General features: G+C 40.9%; 1 protein-coding gene across 5 annotated transcripts in view; it reads right to left on the reverse strand.

The window, feature by feature from the left end:
• Positions 1–13: 13 nt before the first annotated feature.
• Positions 14–22,236, reverse strand: part of shank3a (SH3 and multiple ankyrin repeat domains 3a) — a 52,550-nt gene continuing 30,327 nt past the window's right edge. The window contains exons 11-23 of one of the 5 annotated variants that reach the window (XM_017033203.2): positions 21,272–21,347; positions 20,949–21,031; positions 17,436–17,560; positions 16,633–16,768; positions 13,786–13,866; positions 13,587–13,610; positions 13,275–13,402; positions 12,728–12,833; positions 11,171–11,697; positions 8,990–11,079; positions 7,688–7,734; positions 3,962–3,996; positions 1,861–2,004 (exon numbers count right to left, since the gene is read on the reverse strand). In XM_017033203.2, the coding sequence (XP_016888692.1) occupies positions 1,984–2,004; positions 3,962–3,996; positions 7,688–7,734; positions 8,990–11,079; positions 11,171–11,697; positions 12,728–12,833; positions 13,275–13,402; positions 13,587–13,610; positions 13,786–13,866; positions 16,633–16,768; positions 17,436–17,560; positions 20,949–21,031; positions 21,272–21,347 (3,479 nt within the window). In that variant the 3' untranslated portion in view covers positions 1,861–1,983. Of the gene's footprint in view, positions 2,005–3,961; positions 3,997–7,687; positions 7,735–8,989; positions 11,080–11,170; positions 11,698–12,727; positions 12,834–13,274; positions 13,403–13,586; positions 13,611–13,785; positions 13,867–16,632; positions 16,769–17,435; positions 17,561–20,948; positions 21,032–21,271; positions 21,348–22,236 lie in introns of all 5 variants that reach the window. The other 4 variants (XM_017033205.2, XM_017033204.2, XM_008311912.3 and 1 more) reach the window with 4 other exon arrangements.

Below are 22,236 nucleotides of genomic sequence, written 5' to 3' on the forward strand. Positions count from 1 at the left end.
ACTTGCAGTGCCTTCAAAGCCCAATTGAGGTCCATGGCTTGTACAGTAAAATCACTGGTCTAGATTTATAAATGTATAAATTTGTCACATTTTTGTTGGTTCAGTGCTGCGTTAGAGAACATTGTTAGAATAAAAAAAAGCTTTAACGGCCCTTTTTACTAAACAATGAGATGTAATTTTGTTTTTCACCAGTAGTCTCAAAATAAATTGGTAGCACGTAAAAAACAACGAACACGATATTTAAATATGTTTGAAAAGAAAGAAAAATCTTTCCATTGCCCCAAACCTCCATCCCTGAGTGATTTAGAGGCTTAAGATGAAGAGCCTCCTTTTTTTTTTTTTTTTAAACCAATGTGTCGGTCAGCAGATCACACCGCAAAAGTCTGTAGCTGAAGTGGCAGGGATTAGGGTAAGGATGGGGTCCTAGCCTCACATTATGGGATGCCCTTATGTATGAAGGAAGACTTTAAGAAAATAAAAAGCTTACCACAAACCTTTCTATTCGAAACCATGATGCAACTCGTCATGCTACTATTTAAGAAAGGGTGACTATAAGGATACATATATATTTATTTATTTATTTATTATATATAGCTATATATATATATATATAGGTAAAAATCTGTAAACTATTGTTGGAATAAAACTCCCTCTGCCTTCTATACTAAAAGCCAAAAAGAGGCAAAGAGTGTTTATTATATTTCTCTTTGCAATATATTTTTTTTCTTCTTCTAAAAGCTAACTGTAAATAGATATATACCATATTATATATACTATTTCCTTTGGAAAATAAAACCAAAAATATTTATTTAAAAAAAGCCACGAGTGTTAGTTTAACATTCTCCGAATATAATAGCACAGTCTGGGTTTTCTTCCGTGGTTTACTTGTTGAAGCTCTATTGCTTCGGTTAAAAGTCTTTTTTAAATTTTTTTTTGTGTCAAAAATCTATACCGAGTATAGAGAAGACAAAACTTCTTCCGATTCTGTCAGCAGTCTCACCGTTACCGACTGTGGAACTCTATAATGTGAAAGGCAACTACGCATTCTGTTTGGAACGACACTTCTCCTGTACTCGAACTTTTCCGAGCCTGTTAGATGGTGGGACAGAGGTAGAGAAGAACGGGAGAAGGGAGAAGGTCGTCTTTCGTAGATCGGACGTTGTAGCTGGAGCAACGGAAAAGCCGCGGCCCATTTTGAAGTGGGATCTCTCTGGCTCAGAAACAGAAGTGGACGACTCACTGATCGTCCTCTCCTCCAGTGCAGCACCAGGTGCACGACGTTAATGTGATATGGGAGAAAAAGTCATTGGAAAACCAGCTGCGGTAAAAGACGAACCTCCTCTCCTTCCTCTCTCTTTCTGTCTACCCACTCTACGTCTTATATGTTCTCTCCACATCTTTTTCCTAACTGCTGCTCTGTTCTCAGGCAGGGGTCAGCTCTCCAGCAGCTGTTTCAGTGCTCGTTCAATATTCATGCGATGTCCCACGCGCGTCACTCCCAGCTCCGCAAAGTCATCCTTGGTCAGAGCCGGGAGGTGGGAGCCTTCGATCTCATGTTCTTGAAACCCTGGTCTGTGCTCTCCCAGGTTGATGCTCTCCAGCCAGTCCCCGACGTCGTACTTATTCCAAAGATGTAGGGGTTTTTGGTGAAAAGGTCGAAGGGCCAAAAGCGGTGAGCCCAATCCTGGGGAATGGGAAGGTGACGGGGACGGAGAGCGGGATCTGGAGCGGGCACTGGAGCTCCTCATTACAAATCGGACCTCTTTGGGCTCCTGTGGCAGACCGAGGCTGGAGGATTTGAGTATAGTCTGTGGCGTTGCAGTCGTTGAGGGTGAGAGGCTGAAGCCTGCATATCGTCCAAGAGGATCACCTCGATCAGGTGAGCCGGAACCTGGGCTTGTAGTGCGTCGGGTGACCGGGTAGCGACTTCCAGGGCGGATGGTGTAAGTAGTGCCATAACTCCTTTGAGAGATGGTGTGGAGCTCACCTAGGCTGCTGAAAAGTCTAGCAGAGACAGAGAGAGACAGACATAATGTGAGCCAAGGTGAGGGCGACTACAATGAATTGATCTGCTCTTCTAAAGATGAAACAATAATAGGACAGTGGTGAGAGGGTTTTTAGGAAAAGATGAGGCGTGTTCAAACTAACAGCATTTTTCAAAGGAGAAGTCTTGAACATGAACTTGTTAAGGTTCAGAGATTATCCTACATGGCAAAAATCCTAAAACTGTCTTGTGCCGGCCTAACTGGTATCAGAATCAGTGACTTATTTGTCAATATATTGAATATTTATATTAAAAAAAAAAAAAAATATATATATATATATATATATATATACAGAGTAGTCTGCGTTAGTCATTTCATAGCTGTCCACTTGGTTGTGCTGCTCCCAGTTGTGAATACTCAAGTCTTTTATCAGAAACCTGCTTTAGGGCCTTCAGAATCAGCAGTGTGGTGTCTGAGTCTAAAATGAACGGCAATGAAAATCGTTTCTTTAAACACAGTCTTGAATCTGGCAAACTGCACTGAGTGACCTGCAAGGACAGACTGGACCTTCAGCAACAGCATGGATGGAGACAGAAAAGGACCTGTTAGAAATAAAATGCAGGGATAATCTGTACAGCAGAGTAATTGAACTGATCTTAAGGAAAAAGAGGACGATGGATTAGGTGTTGAAATAATTGAAAAATAGTAACTACTCCATAAAGTATTAATAAATGTTTCTGTAATTGATTATTATAAGTTCAAATATTGACCATTGCTGTGTAAAAAACATTCATTTATCAGGTTAAGAAACTGACTTTTATTAATGGACTCAGGAGCTTAAATTCTTTTTAAGATCCTGGGGGCCATACAAAATGACTTGGTGACATTGGTTTTAACAAAACACATCTCACTGACTAACTATCAAAACATGTCAACCACAGTTGTGAAAAAATGGAAATCGTTTTGGTCGTTGCAGCAGTCTTTATCTTGGAGCTGTTGTACGATACTCAAGGACACGTTACACATGTGTGTAACACTCAAATCAGTGTCCAACAAAGTGTTGTCCATTCAGTGTAATCATTTTAGGAGTAGTAACTTTTGTTGCCCCTGAAAACTGAAGATCTGTGAAGAGTGTTGATTCTACTGTAGAAAACTTGTGGCCGTTTGTTTCCAAATTTTCTTAAACCCATCATCACATCAAGTGTAAAAAAAACAACCTAATAATCACTGTCATTCAGAGGTTCTGTGATGCGGCTGCGATGATGTTGAGCTTGTCAACATCATGACAATGACTCTGGATGAGCCGGCTTGTCAACATCATGACAATGACTCTGGTAGCCTGATTCCTATTGGATGAGCCGGTTTACAGCCACAAAAAGTATGTTTATTTCACCTGAACTCCTCGTCACGCAACGTTTGCTTCAATCACACACGTGTAGTGAACACACTGATTGGTACACCTGTGCACATCATATGTTTTCAAAGCATCCCAAGGGGAACCGTGGCGGGATGCAAACACTGCTTGTCACCAGCTCACGGACAAAAAGGTGGTAAAAAGTTAATATCAGACTTTCCTAGTGAATTTCTCCGTCTAGTTATCCAAAAAGGTTAATTGTAAGCAACCGGACATGTTCTTGGAGCTTAAAAGACGTTTCATTCCCCAACTGAGGAACTAAACTCTTTGGACAACATGACCTGGATGAATGAGAATCTTCACAGACAAATCGCTCCGTCTAGTTCCTATAGTGTACACTATCACCTAATTCTGGATTACTACTGCTTGTAACCTCCAACAAATTAACTATGTTAAAATGTTACTCTGTAAATAGCTGGTTTAACAGAGTTGGTTTTGTATATGCATGTGAGCTAATGTCTCGTGCGTGTATTTGGACTACACACGAGGCGGCGCAAAGGTTGAAACCAATTTCAACTACAGTGGACTCAACAGATATGAGATGAGCTCCATCCACACTTACACAGTTGTCCTGCCTTCCTGGACGCATAGTCAGTTCTAGAACCAATCAGATCAGAGCAGCAGGGCGGTGCACATGCAAGGTGAGCATAGAGAGAGAAAGAGAGAGAGAGCGAGAGAGTGAGAGAGAGATGGAAAATGGGAGAGCACGTTAGCATCGCTCAGTGAGACATGGCCTTTTGTTGCCCATTTTCCGCCATCTTTGTTGCCGAGGACATTTGAGTCATTGTGTAAATAATGAAATGTGAGCAATCTTTCTCAAACATTTTAGCCATTGAATTAACTAATACTTCACTAATTTGTACTCGTGTGTGCGGCTGAAGGTCGACAAAGATGGCAGAGAAGGCTTCAGTTTTGAAAGGTCTGATCAGCTACATGACATGAGACATGAGCACACTGTTGACATGTCAGACAATAGACCACAAGCAGACACCTACGGTATATAAAGAGGAACACACTGGATAATAGAAAATCTAGCAATATGACAGTATAAGTAACTTATATCTTGCCTTTATTTTCCAAGCCAAGCTCTGTGGGTAGGATGGCATTAATGTCACCTGGACTTGACAGGATATAAACATGTGACTTCACTTGCAAAAAAACTTCCTGAAACTTATTTGAGACTCAAAGGTTGAAACTTGAGACTAAGTTGAATTGGACGTGAAACGTGACTTGATGTCATCTCTATTTGTAAGCAGTGTAAGCCTTCAGTTCATTAAAAATATTGCTCTCCCTTGTGAGTCATAAGGGCAGGGTTCCATTAGTGTATCATTTTATCTCTGTCAGTGTGATTACATCAGTCAAATCCAGCACAGATCTGACAGTAATGACTAAATAACAGACTGCTCTTTTGTTCTCCCTCTTCTAAGTGTTCATTCATCACTACGCCTGATTTTCCCAATATGACATTTTGAAGCTATCTCTATAGTTTAGTTAACTGTGCTGTTACTGCACTGAATATAAAGTCAGGGCCACTTGACATCGCTTAATGAGGTAAAGTTAAGATCGAAGGTCAAATGTCATTTGTTGAAAGAATTTATTTAACTACCTTTAAGTGAACTAGTATAATCCGCAGAATATTAGGGCCACGTTGAGATTAAAAAATAAAGAGAATAACGTTGTAACTTTATGAGAAAAATGTTGGAAGTTTATGAGAAAAAAATAACGTTAAGAGAAAACGCAATTAAATTATAGAGAATAAAGTCGTAACATAAGAAAAAATACATACACTTGTGAAAAGTTGTGATGTTATGAAAACAATAATTAATTTTCAAGAATAAAGTCATAAATCTAGGATAATAAAGTTGAGAATAAAGTCTAAGGGTATCCTCGCTAAAACCACTCATCGAGTGCTGTTGGTCTCGGTGAATCACACACTTCAGGTTGGTGGTTGTGGTTCTCTTTTACAAAGATAAATCTTTGTCAAAAGTCCTAAAAGTCCCAAAGCTCATTATGATGTGATACAGATGAGATGACGATGAAGTATCTCCTTGTTTGTGAACCCAATACTAAATGATAACTTCAGAATTGTACACGTTTACCATTCTGACACAGCCATGTTGAACACTGTGTAGTTCTCTCTTATCTCCTCAAAAAAAAAATCATCTACATTTACAACTTTATTCTCATAGATTTACGACTTGTGACTCTTGTATATTTACAACCTTTTTCTTGTAAGTTTTGACTTTTGTTTCATACTTTCTTTTTCTTGTAATGTAACAACTTTATTCTAATAAATGTATGATTTTTCCCATCATTACAACTGCTGAAAAAGAAAACAAAATGAAACCAAATAAACAACCAAAGAAGACCAGATAAACCCAGATGCCCAGTGGCTGATCATGGTAGACACTGGAGGGAGAGAGCGGAGTAGCAATTGTGATGAATGAAAACATGCATGGAGCATGCAAGAGAAGAAGGCGGTGGAAGTGGTTGGAACAACATCGAGGGTAACGGGACAAGAGTTCAATATTTCACAGAGAAAGAAACGACAGAAACATAATGGTGTGCATGATCAAGTTAATCACAGCTCAGCGGGAGTGGTGGTGAGTTAAATGAACTTTCTCAGGATATTGACAAGCTTATTTACAAAAGAACATCTGATTGTTGAAATTTGTCACCGTCAGCACATATTGAATTTGTGGTCATGTAGGCAAAGTCTTGTTCAAACAAAAAGTGTTTGGTTGTGTTGCAAGATTTCCTGTGAAAAGCTAATAACGTACTACTAGGAGTGTGCAGATTGCTCACTGTATCGTAAAGAAGTGCCTCCGCAAGTAAGAGTGCATTGTCCTAAACTACTACTCCCGAGGTTAGCATTGCCTCTCTCACACTTTTAGATCACAACTATGTAGAACAGGAGTACCCAATAAGTAGATTGCGATCTACCAGTTGATCGTAAAGGTAGTGCTGGTACATCATGAGCAACTGAAATAAAAACAGTGAAATATAAATATAATTTTATAGTGTGTAGCAGTGACCATATAATGTACGGATTAAATCATATTGTGCCACACAACTGCATACATATATTCAGTACTCAAATATATTATATATATATATATATATATATATAAAGTAAGTTTCGTTTATATTAGGAAATATATATCTAACAGTTTAAATGTAGGTAGATCACTTTACCCTGGAAATTGTATAGTAGCTCCAAAGCCAAAAAAGTGTGGACATCACTGATGTAGAGACACAAATCCATGGGCAGTTTGGCTTGAGTACACAGTTCTGAGTGTAACCCTTACTTTTGTACATGTACTGTAAATCATTCTATTAAGAACCTGAATACCGTATTTTCTGGACTATAAGTCGCTCCGGAGTATACGTAAGTCGCACCAGCAAAAATTACCAGAAAAAAACATACAGTAAATAAGACGCAAACTCAGACAAAGGATGAAAAAAATGTGACTTATAGTCTGGAAAATACGGTATATTTGAACTTGGAATTGGCAATAATATTGTGCCATATCCAGACATATTACTGAATGGTGCCCAAACTGAAATAGAAACATCTGTGTATGCAAACAACGTTACTCAATGACTAACAACTAGCCCGGTACATGCTAATCTAAGGCAAGACACTGAGTGGAGCAGCAGTCCTTTGTGCTACAAAAGGCAGTATATCAAATCCTCTACACCATGTGTTGACAGGCTTAACATGACACACCATTATACTTTAGCCCTGTTCAAATACGTCTGTAAATACATCCTTAATCTTTGAGTTTATCACTGACATTACTATGGCATGACAAAAGGAAACCAACGAGGTTTCTGTCAGTGATGGCTTCAAAGACCTGGTGGTGTTAGGATGTAAAATGCAATATTTGAACAAGGACTTTGAAAAAAAACCCAAGGACAACTGGTCAAGACAGCCACTAGCAAGGCAAGGGTTAGGATTCAGCAAGGACAGTGTGTTGGTCATGAGGAGAGGCAGTTGGGAACTGGCTCCCTCCAAAACCTGTTACCTCGTTTGCACCCTCCACTAGTGTATGCTACACACACACATGCACTGAAGAGAATGAACAGAGCCATAACTTATAGAGTGTCACTGTACCTTAATGAAATCAATTGTGTTCTGTGAAAAATATACTTAATAACATCCCCTAGTGCAAACAAGGTAACACAAGAAGGTAATGGAACAAAAATGTACAAGAGGGCTGTTCTCTCTCAGTGGGATTAGTTGGAAAATTTGTTAGGGAAAAAGTATTTTAGAGTTTTAATTTACCCAATGTGCAATAACCTTGAGGTTTATTTTCTTCAGTATCCTCACATCTGCAAAAATATAAACAACTTTATTGTATTTTCAGATTAGGGGTCAAAAAAAAAAAAGAAACCCACAAATAACAGACATAAATCACATGTGTTTTTTTATATTAGTTTTGTGTTTTCCTTGCAGGAGTTGCAATAAATCTTAATTACAATGTCATTTCCTACACCGGCAATCACACTGGCCCCTGACCCCATTATTAGTAAACACAAGTACAGCATGCAACAAAAATCAGAACAGTGCCAGTGCCCATGATGAGAGTTAAAAACAAGATTTAAATCACACGTGTCAAACTCAGGCCCGGGGGCCAAATCTGGCCTGCAGTGTAATTATATTTGGCCCGCAAGATCATATCAAATGTGTACTAGAGTTGGCCCACCAGTATAAAGCCCCTACATGTATTAGCTGTGTATGCGCTAAGTTTTAGCACATGGCCTGTGAAAAAACAATTTACATTAAAAAGAAAAAAAAGAACTCGAAAGGCTACAAATAAAGATACATAACAGGAAACAAATACTGCTGATGTGTGTTTTATCTCAAATTGAATTGCTCATGTGTTTAACACAGTGGACCCCTTAGATACGAGCTTCCCGAAATACGAGCATTACGTTACGAGTTTGCAACTACTGCAAGATTTTCCTCGTGATGAATTTGAGTTTGACACCCCTGATTTAAATGAACTCTCACGAAATCATGAGTAAAACTTTCTAATTTTCCCACCCTGGTTGGAAAATGTTTATTTTAATTGAGACGTTTGAGAAACTCATAAACTCTCACAATAAGCCCAGAGGGTAGTTAGCATCTTCCCATTTATCTATGTTCTTTAACAACCAAAAACAGTAGAAACAGTAGAAAAGAAACTGTTCTGGGGTTTTTTTCTGTTTTTTTAGCAAGACTTTTGATCCACGTGATTTGTAGGACTCAGAGTTCCTGAGAGACCACTCCCAACCTTTATTATTCCCTCAGTTAATATAAACACACTTGTGGTATTGCTTGGTTCTAACGCATAAATTGCTTACTGGCACTAACAACTAATACATTTTAATAATTTAAATCACAAACTTAAATCATTTTAAGATGGGGCCTGTACATTGTGATAATCATAATCCAATGATAATCACTGTTATAAGTTGTGTTTGATTTAAAATGATTAAAAAAAAGAACGATGTATACAATAATATGATTGCACAATATGGAATTGGGAACAATAAAATAAAAATGTTCCAAAGGAATGCACTTAATATATCCATTTTCTCTTACCTGGCACCTGTCACAGGTGACTTCCTCCCTGGGTCAAGAGATGCCCCAAAAGGTTCTTCTCCCAATGACCTAGTGTCTTTATTTAGCTGCTGCAATCGTGAGCTCAACTCCCCCATAACAGATGGTTTTGTTCCTTCTTCTGAACCCAGCCCCAATCCAAGCCCACCGAGATTCCCCAAACTCCCAATACCCAGCCCCACTCCTGGTCCACGGGGCTCCACGGGGTCTCCCCAAAGCTTTGACCTCCGTTGGAAAAGGTAACGTGGCTTAGTGGGAGCTAGTCCAGTCACTGAGGCCGAACCACCTGAGGGGAGCCCTGGTCCTCCAGCTGCAGCAGCGGCAAGGGCAGCAGCCTGTTGTTGTGACAGCAGCTCACTGTCAGAGCTCTGCTTCAGCAGAGGATCCCTGAAAGTGACAGGACCTTTGCTGCCTCCTATCTGGGACTTGAGTCTGGGCTTGGGAGGCACTGGTGGCTTGTCAAGCACAAAAGTCTGCCCGTCGGCAAAGGAGGTGTGCGTTGTGTGTGTATCTGCAGGCTCGCCACTGTCTGAGGACAACGTAGACATGCTAGAAACTGTAGAGACAGTGCTGGTGGTCTCAAGATGGTGGTCTCGCTCCTTCTCACTTGAGCTGCGTGTGTCAGCCTCTTCCACGCCTGAATCTGCTGCAGAACCAGGCTCAACCACCGGTAGTGGCTCTAGAGGGTCAGAGGGCTTCCCTGAGACAGCTGTTGCGCTGGGCAAGGGCTGGGGAGGCTGTGCTGGAGTCAAAGTTGAGGTTGTTGGGGTTGAAGAAGTTTGGGATGTTGGTGTTGCAGAGGGCGTGGGAGAGCTGGCAGGTTTAGATAGGGACACTGGCGTCTTCGGTGCCTGTGCCTGTAGCCCATTTGCAAACTCACTTGGTGGTGGAACAACTCCGATTTTACGTAGCTCCTCTCTTGTTTCCTCATCACTGGACGACAGCATTGCTGGGGGAAGGGACACGGTGTAAGGATCCACATCCTCCTCGGAACTTCCCTGAGCCAGACTTTTTTTTTGCAAAGTGCTGGCTGGATGTTGGGCTTGAGGCAGCGTCAAGGGATGACATACCGTGACATTAGGGGAAGTAGCCCGTGGACTTGGGGATTTGCTAGGCTCTACAGATGCTGGATCAGGGATCTTTTCTTGTTCTGTACTTACCTCCGCCACCTGGCCATTGCTGGTGGCATGAACCATAATTAGCCCAGCAGTTTTCTGTTGTGATGTATCCATTATACTGATCAGCATGCTTTTTTTATCCTCTTGTCTCTTATCTTCTTTCCTCTCTTCTAATCTGGCCTCCATCTCCTTCTGGAATGAAACAGGTGAGGCCGACGTAGCCCACTGTGGTTTGGGTTTTTGGGAAATTAAAATCGGTGCTGGGGAGGATCCAATTCCATACCCTGCTGCCTTGGTGCTTTTGGGTGAAAAAGGGGGAGATGCGGATGCCCCTTCACGCGGAGACTCTTTGGTCTGGCTTTCCATAAATATTATGCCGTGGCCTGCTCGTTCCTGTTTAGTCCTCGGTTCTGGGCTACTAGTTGGAGACTGGCTCTGGGAGGTCAACGCCCTCTCCCTTGCGGCCAGCGCAAGAGCCAGTGGTGAGTTTGGGTCCAGTGGTTTTCCTGTAAGTGGATGAATAAAGGTTGTCCCACTTGGCGAAGGACTTATGCTTAAAGCAGGGGGAGGGAGCTTTCCTAGCTCTCTGGAAAGCAAACGTTCGTCAATAGAGTGAGACTGAGTTAAAGAAGGGGCGTCTGAGCTGGTGGTAGATACCCCCTCCATGGTCCCAACAGAAAGGAAGACTGTGGATTTCCTCCGTTCTTCTAATCGACGCTCACGATCCTTCACTGCTCCAGCAATTGCAGCAGCCAAGGGAACCTTACCCTGAAACATGATCTCACCCTGGGCATGCATATGCTCTTGTTCTGCCATCAGCTGTTGCTGGTGGTAGTCCGCACGGCTTGTGTGTGTGTGCCCAAGAGGGGAATGAGGATGTCGTCCTGAGGGTGAGCTCTCGCGAGAGTGACCAGCAGCTAAGGCCAAACAGGCTTTTTCTTGTGCATCTTCCACCTGTTTCAAGACAAAAAAAAAAGACAAGGTCATTCTCTTCCCACTTCTCCTCCCTTTGCCCTTAAAGTTGAAGTCAAATAATAAATCTTACTTGTAGTTGTTTCACAAGTGGGCTTTTTTTTCTCTGGGGCTTGGTGGGTGCATACAGCCCGATACTGAATTGACCCACATTAGCATAGGGGTTGTCGATAATTCGACCCTTCCTTTTGATGCGTTCAGGAGGTGTAGCAGCAGAGGGCCGAGGAATCTCTGTAGGTTCAACAGGTAGATGGCAAGAGTCCTGGAGGATGATCATTGAGCGGGCTTTCTTTTGCCTCTCAATATGCGTGGCCTGCCGCTGAGCGGTCTCATAAGGTAGGTCCAAGGATGAGGGCTTGAAACTGGAGCGAATTCCAGGTTCATGACCTTGGCTTTGGGTCCTTGACGGGGGAGGCGGAGGGCAAAAGGCTGGGGGAGGGCCAGTGTCAAGGTAGTATGGAGGAGGAGGAGGTGCTGTTTGGGGAGGAGGAGGGATGGGATGTGGCTGCAAGTGCTCTCTGAGACTGTCTGTCATGGAGGAGCTGCGAGAAAATCTGTGCTCTGCTGCGAGGGCAGACAGCCGATCCTCCTCAGTGGCACCTGAAGAGGCAGAAATACGTTTTTCAGTTTATGAGGAAAGACTATCTGTGAGCTCACTGAAATACCCTTGAGGAAATTCCTAAAGCTATCCTTAAACAAATCTTCAAGTGCATTTAAGAAAATATAAGACTTTTTACTGCCACAAAAAACTTACTACTATACAAACCCCACCTTCTTAAAGGTACATTAAATTTGCATTTTTATAATTTGCAGGGAATGAGACAAAACTATGCTTTTATGTTTTCAATGATAAATAATCTTAAATAATGACATAATGCATATAAGTAATAGTAATAAAAAAATATTTTCTTTGTGACAAAGGTTCTCTCCTCTAACTCCATGAGAATAAATCCAGGAAACAAAGGTCCTACGTTATTTCCTATTCACAAGACAGGATCTGGTGCTCAGTACAGTCTACACCAGGGGTCGGCAACCCGCGGCACCGGAGCCACATGTGGCTCTTTCATCCCGTGTGTGTGTGTGTGTGTGTGAGTTCCCCTCTGAATGAGACATGCCGACTCCAGTAGTAGATGGATGCCTCTTTTTTAAGATCCACCAAAACCGTAACAAACATAAATATCTGTCACGGTCCTTGGTCTCTCGACTGATATTATCGGCCCGATGTTAGCAGAATTATGTAATATCTGTAAGAATCGTTTTCCGTTTTTCCTCCAATAATGAAAACCCGATAACGCAATGTCTGGGCTTCACCGAATGATGTGTTTTCTACACTTTCATACAAAATACAATTCCATCTTATAGTAAAAGTGCAGACAGAATTAAATAAAACAATTGCGACTCAAGTCTAATTACATGAACTGTTTTGGATCCTTTTCTTCATTCGTATGTAGCAGTTTACTTTACGTTTTTGGGAGTTGTGACTGGCAGGTGTGAATAGTATTTGGTGCAGGCAGTTTACGATTTACAAACCAAAATAAATAGAAAAATTCTAATGTGCAAGTCTACCAGCAGAGTGTAATATTTGCATGCAACGCTTTGAATATTCAAGTCATGCATAGTTTTTTTTTACCAAAAGACTTTGTCCTGGACATTCCCTTGGGAAGTAGAATGTGACCTCTCTCAACAGCTGTGTGAAGACGTCCATGTAGAGTCATCCCTTGTCTTTCAAACAGTGACTGTCATACAAAAGCACATTTACCATGAGAAAAAGAGCATGTTTCAAGAAGACCACAACTAAGCACCAAAAATAACACATGACATAATGTAAGTGTGTCAGATCCTAGACCAGGTGTGGGCCACAATTGTCCTAAAATTGAACAGGGTCAGGAGCAGTTAGATGGAGCGTTTGTGTGTTCGTTGCTGTCCCCCACACAGCAAAGTCTGACTCCTGACAACTGACCAAAGTTGGCAGTGCTTGCACAAAATGGACATGTTTAAGGTGCGGAAAAACAGTTACATTTAAAATGTGTGAAGTAAAAGAGTGGGGGACGTGAACGTTTTCTTATGAACCATAAGGGGGGGCAGCAGAGAAAGTTTGGGAACCACTGTAGCAGCCTTTGTTTGGCTCTGTAGTAGATTACTCTGTCCGTTGATGTACTGTATGTAGGTGCACTCACACTGATCTCTGCTGGTGTTATTCTCCTGCTGGTAGGTCGTTGTTTGACAGTGGCTGCTCTGTAATCGGCCTCTGAAGGCTGAGAGTGCATCACAGACTCCTGGGACGCCAAGATCTCATCAAGTCTCTCTGTTGAGAAAGAAAAACATAAGAGAAAATACCAGGACAAGTTGTTCTATTTCCACTGATTACTGAAGTGTACTGTAATTAGAAATTAAAGACAACAAAGACACTCTTTTCAAGGGCTTTGCTCTTGGGTTTCAATCAAATTACGACGTGATTAGACAGGTGTCTTGTTTTCACTCAGACTCACCTCCTCTTCTCCTCTGAACAGAAGCTTGGTAGGACAAAGATAGCATCAGCAGAGCAGGGCAAAGGACAAGAACAAACCAAGAGAAGTGACTTTTCGAAAAGTCAGGAAATATGGCAAGTTATAACAGCAGGAAAGTAGAAACATGACAAGACAAGAGGAAGAGAAGTTGCAAATTTCCTGATCGTATTCTGGCACTCACCCAGTTCCTCAAGCTCAGTGGTCATAGATTTTGAGCGAAGCGTCAGAGTGGTGCTAGGCGATCGTTTGGGTGGCGGTGGAGCTGCGAAGAAGAGACATGGTGTTGAGGATGAGGATGAGGCGGATGAAATTTCTTTGGCTTTGCGGCTCAGTGCCCTCTTGGCATCTCCCAGACGGCCGGCCCATCCCGTCGTCGCTGATTTGATTTGACTAAATTCAGTTGTACTGGATGCGTCACACTTGGCCAAGACTTTGTTCAGTCTGTGATTGGAGCTTAACTTCTTCATTTTTTGATATCTGTCCATTAACTGTGTTTAAATATCAGTTGTTCTTTAAAACTTTAAGGATTTTAGCCTTTAGGTGGTTCTAAATCTGTTGAGCTGGGGTGCAGTAAAGGTAAAGCTGGTACTAGCTGAAACAAACCTGGCTTTCTGAATGTTCTCATAACACGTGGAATTGAAACTGTCTCCTGCAGTCGTAGCTAGACTGGATAAAAGCAGTGAGGGGAAAAGTTGTCCATTTGAATTATACTAATGCACCGCCTCTCTAGAAGTGAGTAGATGAACATCAGTAGATGTTGGATATCCTTCCACAGGTTGACTTGCAAAAAAGAGAGAAACTCTCAAAGCTACGGCAGATTCAATTAAAAAACAATACGACACCTTAAGTTAATGGATGACCATATATCCAGATTCACCAGCACCCTGTGGGCCAATCTACTCAAAGCACTGCTCCAAACACAAATACAATGTTTGAATAATATCCTAGTCCCAAAGTAAGATTCCCCAGATTAAAATGCAGACATGTAAGTATAACTCTGCCATACAAATGTCATGTCATGCACTTGAAAAGCTACCGTAGCATACAACACATGCAGCAGCACCAGCAATCTCTGAATTCTTTAACAAAATCAAGTTTCTCAGCAATGAACCACACCGCGACCACCAGAGCCTCCCCGTCTCCAGGATAACCAGCTAACACTCAATGCACCATTGTAGGGCGACTGATTTCTAAATCCCACTGAAGCTCCAGTGCCTGCCTATTGCCCCACTATCCTGCTGATCTGGCGTAGATACGCCATCCCCGGTGTAGTCCGTGTAAAACATCTTCTCATCTCCATTTAGCACATTCTGGTACAGCAGCAGAAAAACGGAGGAGATGGAGGAGGACGGAGAAAAGAGAGAGGGAGCCAGGCAGAGAGGGAGAGAACATTTGCTGTAATGTAATGCCTAATTCAAACATGCAGCGTAGTCACCATGGCAACGGTGGCAGTAGTGAGGATTCACATGGTGCAGAGAATGTGTATGTGTGAGCATGCGCGTGTGCGCTTGTGCAAAAGTGCAGTATCGCCGAAAGTGTCCCACTAAAAAATTGGGTCTTTTACACAATGGACACTTTAAGAAAAGGAATTCAGGTGGAGCTTTGCAACATTAGTAAAAAAAAAACTCTTTCAGGGCTGAGTCTTTAACAGTATTCTACTCTCTGTCCTCAGTTGTTCATGCTACATTTTGACCTCATTCTCTGTTTTTTAAACAAAAATGAATTACATCTCTCCCTTTACTTAAACACAAACATTAGTTGAATTAGTCACATTTTACTGGAGGCTACAAGACAAAGGTTTTTGGCAAAACAGGTTCCAGACTGAAATGTGTGCAACCAATTATTTGTGCTATAATTATCAAATCATCGCACTGCCGTGTGTGCCTCCTCAGAGACATACGATAGGTTCACTTCTGGGTCAACTCATACTCCTAGCGTTTGCCAGCTGCAACCTTGAAATATTGCTTTTGACTAACAGGAATCAAGCCCCCGGTGTTCCCCACTGCCATTTACCCACAGACTGTAATGTATGTGTGCATGGCTGTAGCTTCTCAATTTGAGAATCCAGGGAGTAGAAGCTAAGCAGCAGTTAGCTAGTAGTTTTTAAGGGCTATGAACAGCAGCAACCAACCTAATGACATACTTTTCTAAGTCTTAGCCAAAGAAGGAAATTAAGCTCCTACTACCGTCAAGGCCAACAAAGCCTTCACTGCTGGCCTAAATAGTATCAAAGTGGGCGTGGCAGCCTTAAATTAATGGCAATGAGATTGCTTCTTTGACCAATCAGATTTGAGTTGGCACCAAGCTGGCATAGCAACATTCATTTTATTTCAACATCATTACCTGGCAGTAAGTTCGACTTGAGAATTTTCAGGGTTGTTTTCTTAGCTACATTCTCGTTGGCATTGGTATTAGGACGCTGGATTTCTTGAAATAGGCTTTTAGAGCAGAAAGAACATCAACAACAGACCAAAGACAGGACATAGGAACTTTCCCATAGTAACTTTAAATGATGCATGTGTGCAGTCACACGCGCAAACACACCATCCTGAGGTCAAAGTGCCTAAGACGCGTGGGAGCTGAGTACCATTGTGGGTGGATGTGGTTGACATGGAAACACAAATTTACAGCAAGAATATAAGATTTGATTGAAACCTCTGAAACATGGAAAAGCACTATTATAAAATCCAAATAACACAAGACATCTTTTAAAAATACATTATTTCAGTATTTCAATAATGTAATTTCATAGAAATTATTGACCTTTTCAATTTTTGTATGTAGAAAATAACATTTTTTGCATGACATTTTGGGGAAGTTTTTTAAAATTATGATTGTTTTTAGTTTTAGTTTTAAAACATTGGGCCAGTCAAAAAAAGTACAAGAGAAATTCCATCGAATGCATTAGCAGCATAAGAACATCTGATAAGTAATAAATAAAATAATAAATATAAACATATAAATCACATTAGGGTCAGAAAAGGCATTTATTTTAATGTAGGTAAACAGTTATCCTTGTGGTCCTCACCTTTCTTGTGAATGATTTCCTCCGACTCTGGTTTGCGTGTGACTGACACCACCTTCATCAGAAGCCTATTACCTCCTTGTCGGATCAAGGACACTACCTGCTTGTGGCCGACCTTCACGACGTTCACCCCATTCACCTAAGACAAAAACGCACAGAGTGAGTCATGCCTACAAATGTGTAAGCACATTTTTTTTACAAAAGGCAGATTGAAGGCGCAGTTAAGTGATTTTGAGATCATTTCATTTTATTTTTATAAATCACTGTTGACAAAAACTACTAGTAACAGCAGCATTAAAATATACAAAATGGTTACGCTATCAGGGAAAAGAGAGAGAAAAAAGGACGGGTGGTGAAACAGAAAGAACAGGAAGTTGATAAGGAGGAAGTGAAAAAACCTGTGGAGGTACAGAGATGTTTAGGAGGGAGTGCATTGAACTTTTTAACCAGGATGTTTAACACAATCCTGGAGAATGATGGGAAAGAAAGGGAGGGGATGTACTGGTCCTGATTTTCAAGAACAGGGCGATGTGCAGCGTTGTAGTAACTACAGAGGCATTACTCCTGAGATGTAGAAGTGAGGGCTCAGGCAAGGGAAAGAATTCCATTAATACATTTCCACCCAATATTAAAATCTGTTCATACGTGGTAAAAAGAGAACATGATTTTTTTTCATTGAAAGAATTTCAATTCAAATTTAGCACATACTGTAACTATAATCTACACTAAAAACTACAAAAAAAAAATCTGCTTTTTCTGAAGTCCAACACTTAAAACAATTATCTGGAGCATTTTGTTTTGGTTACCTCAATGAGGAAGTCTCCTGTCCTGAGACCAGCCCTCCAGGCCACTCCCTCCACATCCACGGACTCCAGGTACTGCAGAGCAGGGAACGCTGGAGTCGGTGCAAACTCTTCAATCGGCGTCTCAGCTGTTTTGAGCACAGCAGCACAAACAATCACAATCATTAGAAAATACACAGCTTTAAACACAAATATACTGTGTATTCTCTACCAATTTAAAGAATTTTTAACTGGTTTAATAAAAAATTGTACATAGGCTGGACATGTCCTCGAAGTTTGTCTCAACCAGTCCCCAGGATGTTGCAAGAAAGAAATGATTGAAAATTACCAGTCCCCAGGATGTTGCAAGAAAGAAGCTGTTAATGATTGAAAATTCAAATATTTTTTATAGAAAATTCAAATACAACAAAAGGACTGTGACTGTATCTGTAATCAGTTCATTTTGTTTTGGTAAGAGCTGTTATTGACATTTATAAAACTGTAAACATTCAAATATGTCATGTGCAAAAAGGATTTTGTTCAAGGTTTTGTAGTCAAACAAAAAAAAAATGATTCTAGGGAAAATAGTTCTTGCTGTCCCTGCTATTTTATTTATAGAATGTGTTCTTGTGTGTTGAGCTGCAGTTAATTGGTGGCTTATCTTGGACACAGACACTAAGCTCGGCTCAGCTTCTGGTTCTTTATTTATGCAAAAACGGCAAAGCAGGAACGAGAGACACCACATGATGCATGTAATCCATATTTCACAGGGAAACTATATAACACAGGAACATTTCTTCTATGACTCTCTACTACAATGAAGTTGGATACATTTTTGTTAAAAGAAGCGTTGCTGTCTCTAAGTCAGAGCTCACCAACTTCTTAGACACTGAGAGCTACTTGAAGGGTTCTTAGTAATATGAGGAGCTACGTGTTCGATACAGACTTCCACAACAATGTAATAATACTAACTGCTAGGACAGACAATAGTAGACACACTTCTTACCATCGTCATTGTACTCATTTGGATATCATTACAAGTGTAACTGTACAATGTTTGACCCTCTGGTTGACTAGTTTATTTTTTGGAACATACCCCGCGGGCACCTTAGGGAGTCCACGGGGGCTACCAGGTGTCAGGAGCACTGCTCTATTCAAGAACCCAGGAGTGCTCAATCTATTGTTGGGTTGGATCTCCTCCTTCCCTCTTTTGCTGCTGACTGTCACGGCAGCCCACACATCAAACTGTTCTCGGGGTCAGGATTTCTGCACACAGTTTGTCCAGTTTAAACCCCAGACACGTCATATTGCTCATAGTGATGGATAAGACTGAGGGGTTTGAATCCCCCTCCTTCAGGCTCTCTTAGCTATCTTCTTAGCTCTATCTCTGCAGCTCTGGCATTTCTTCCCTATTTCTAGCTCCAGCCGGCCTTGGAGATAATCGCCGTGGTAGAGAGCACCAGTAGAGTGCTTATAAGGTGAGTGCTGATATCCAATATGATGATATTGTACAATTAATTTCCAATTCCAATATTAACTGATACTGATATATACAGCTGTTTTTTCCAAAACTGTGCTAAACCTCTCAGGACCCCATGAGCAATTCCAGCATTTTTGGCGAAACCCAGGCAGGTTTTCAATATCCGAGGAAAAAACGATAAAGATTCTTACAGATGTTACATAATTATGCTGATATCGGGTCGATAATATTGGACAGATGTTACATAATTATGCTGATATCAGGTCGATAATATTGGTTGACACTGTCGGGTGTTCCTAACTGACAATAGGAATGTTCAACAAAATGAAAAACTGTTTTTTCTGGAAGCCATCTTTTAAGTAGAGGTGAAATTGAGGTCAAACGTATGCAATAACAGGACATACTGTATTTTGGGGAAACATTAGGGCAGAATGATATGAAGGAGGTTAAAAAAGGATACAGGAATAAAAACAAGGACAGACAGAACAACAATGACATAAGAGAATACAGTACAGTGGAGTCTGTCTACTGAAGATCAACACCATCTGTGGAGAACAGATGGAACTAGCTGACAGCTCAGCCCATGCTAACACACACACACACACACACACACACAAAACTCACAGCTATCTGAGTAACACGCTGCGTGTTGACCAAAGCTGCTCATTTTGTTAAGCTGCACTCGCTAAAACTAGTTACATCTTCTCAGGTCAACGCTCGAAAGTTGTGCATTAACCAGATTAACTATACGGCAGATTAAGATACGAGGACTTGAGCCATTGTAAAAGTCAGTGATCCATAAGGCCACCAATAAATGTACGTTTCATAAGATGCTGTTCACTCCCTTATCAGGAACAGGTGACCCCATGAGTTGGTTTGGACTCCACTTTAAACACCCATATATATTTATTTGTATGTTGCATTGAATTATTTTCATCATGTATCTGGACTTGCAACAAGAAATGTACTACCCTGTTTTATTACACACTCTATCTGGTACTCTCGTGCTCCTGGTACTCCTACTCCTGTGTTTTATTACACACTCTATCTGGTACTGGTACAGGAAACATTCACCCTAGTCCTGGACTTGCAGCATATTTACAGCAGGCTGTGCTATGTTTTAGCACAGTTAATATCGAAACCGTTGATAAAAGAGGGGTTTGCTTTTGTATGTCCAAATGTTGGCTGCCATCGTATTAGTAAGAGAGAGCAACAGAAGTTGACTGTGAAATAGAGACTAGCTGACAAAACAGAGGAAAATAAATGGAGAGAAGACGAGTCAATTGATCTCTTTACTGATCCTTCAGATAAAACTGCAGCCGAGGAGGATTGTAGGGATTCTGCTAAAGAAACTGAAAATGGCTCAGACGTAATAATGTCCTGACGAATGAGAATGGGAGAGCCGTTTATCACTGTCTAATTTTCTTTGATAGTTGATGCTGTGTTGCTGAGTATAAGCTTTGCATAAACCGTTAAAACCTGTCAATCAATGGGATCTTCCATATCAGCCTGAAACTGGCCAAAAAAATAATATTTATATTACTTGACTGAGCCAAGACTTGATGAACAAAAACAAAAAAACAAACCCAGCATGGAGACAGTATGTATGGCCATTATAGTCTTGTCATTATTTAGGCAAAGATTTGAATTAAGATATTTATTATGGAGAACATCTGTGACATACAAAGTATGGACTATGGCTGTGGCCCATTCAGCTTTAATCCACCATCAAACTTTTCCAAATTATATAATTTATTTATATTACCATTATACTAATATTCTCTGCAATCCCCCCGTGTTCCCAATAGTTGGCATGGAAAATGATAAAAGCATTTTAGCATTTTAGCCTTTATACATGACCTTTACATGTCATTTATCTGAGTTTGCACGAACGCTCCATCCATCTGCTCCTGACCCGGCCCACCTGGTCAATTTTAGGAACAATTGTGGCCCGCGAGTCAGAAAGTTTGCCTACACCTGGACTGACCTTACTGACAACAGGGATATGTGTGTTAAATCGATATGTACATACACCTGTTTGAGCACATGCAACTCACCTTTTGCTCCCCGCAGGACAAAGCCGAAGCCCTCATTTTCTTTCTTCTGTAAAAGAGCATTCTTCTCTTCTATGATATAATCACTGTGAACAACAAACCAGAGGCATATGGTGTATAAAAAAAACCCTAAACATTTTAGTTTTACATAACTTGTGTGTGTTGAGTGTGTAAAGACTAACACATGAATACAGTGGTATATTCTGGTGCACTAGCAGTGTTTTGTCTTTAGAGGGCACTCAAACACATATCTAACTTTACATTTAATCTTTCTGAATATAGCAAAACTATGTGTGTGTGTGTTTGCAGAACAGCTTGAGCTGTACCTGTATGAGGTGAAGTTGTCGTAGGATCCCACAGTGTAGTGTCTGAACAGTCTTTTAGTTCGATCCTCCCGGGTTTCTGCAAAACAAATTAAAAACGTCTAAAAAAACAAACAAACAGCTTTCCTTTTTGAGTTGTACTATATCCTCATACAAAATGGAGAAAAAAAGATCACTCTTAGCTTATTCCTTCATGAGTGGTGGACACAGAGGTAGACTTTTAAAACAGGGTTTGGCTTCATGATATATGCCACCTTGTGGCACGGAACGGACAGTAACGAATAAATATAAATAAACGCCAAGCATATTTTGAAGTCCAGTAATTGTTTATCACAAAAAATGAATATGTATAAGAAAATCAAACTGAATATGGTTACAGCTAACTTGTGCTCCTTTGCTGGAGCCAGAGTTTGGGCCACATTGCCAACAACAGGGTCATTTTCCAGTGCATGTTACACGGCTGTGTTTATTTTGTGCAGATTTTCGATTTTTGAACAAACTCTTGACTCTTTCAGCGTCTGATGTTCAACTCTCTTTTCTCATGGACAATTTTACTGATTAGTTTGAGTTAAAATTCTTTAGCATTTGTCACTGTGGAGATAAATGTCGCACTTAGGCAGATGACAAAGTTGGGAACTACCTCTTTTACAGAGGGCATTTCTCTTTTGGCTGCCAGGTACGGAGATATTTTGGCGAACTGCCGAAGTAATAACACTCTGCCAAGATATTAATCTGCAGATATGGTAAGAAATGTTACTTTCTCCCCTCTAATTAAAGGGATTCCTCAGGTTTCTGTGACACCAAGAGGAAGGAGCTGGAGATGATTTGCACAAACATCTGCAAATTGGGTGACTACAATCTGTGTATGCACCGAAGCTGTGAAAAGAAAAAACTGGAATTATAAATTAGCAGAATGTGAGTCTTATTGTAAGAGATTGTTTTTCATAGCTATTGTTCTCATTTCAAGA

The sequence above is a fragment of the Cynoglossus semilaevis genome, chromosome 6 (genome assembly GCF_000523025.1).
Source record: "Cynoglossus semilaevis isolate Cse_v1.0 chromosome 6, Cse_v1.0, whole genome shotgun sequence".
Lineage (NCBI taxonomy): Eukaryota > Metazoa > Chordata > Actinopteri > Pleuronectiformes > Cynoglossidae > Cynoglossus > Cynoglossus semilaevis.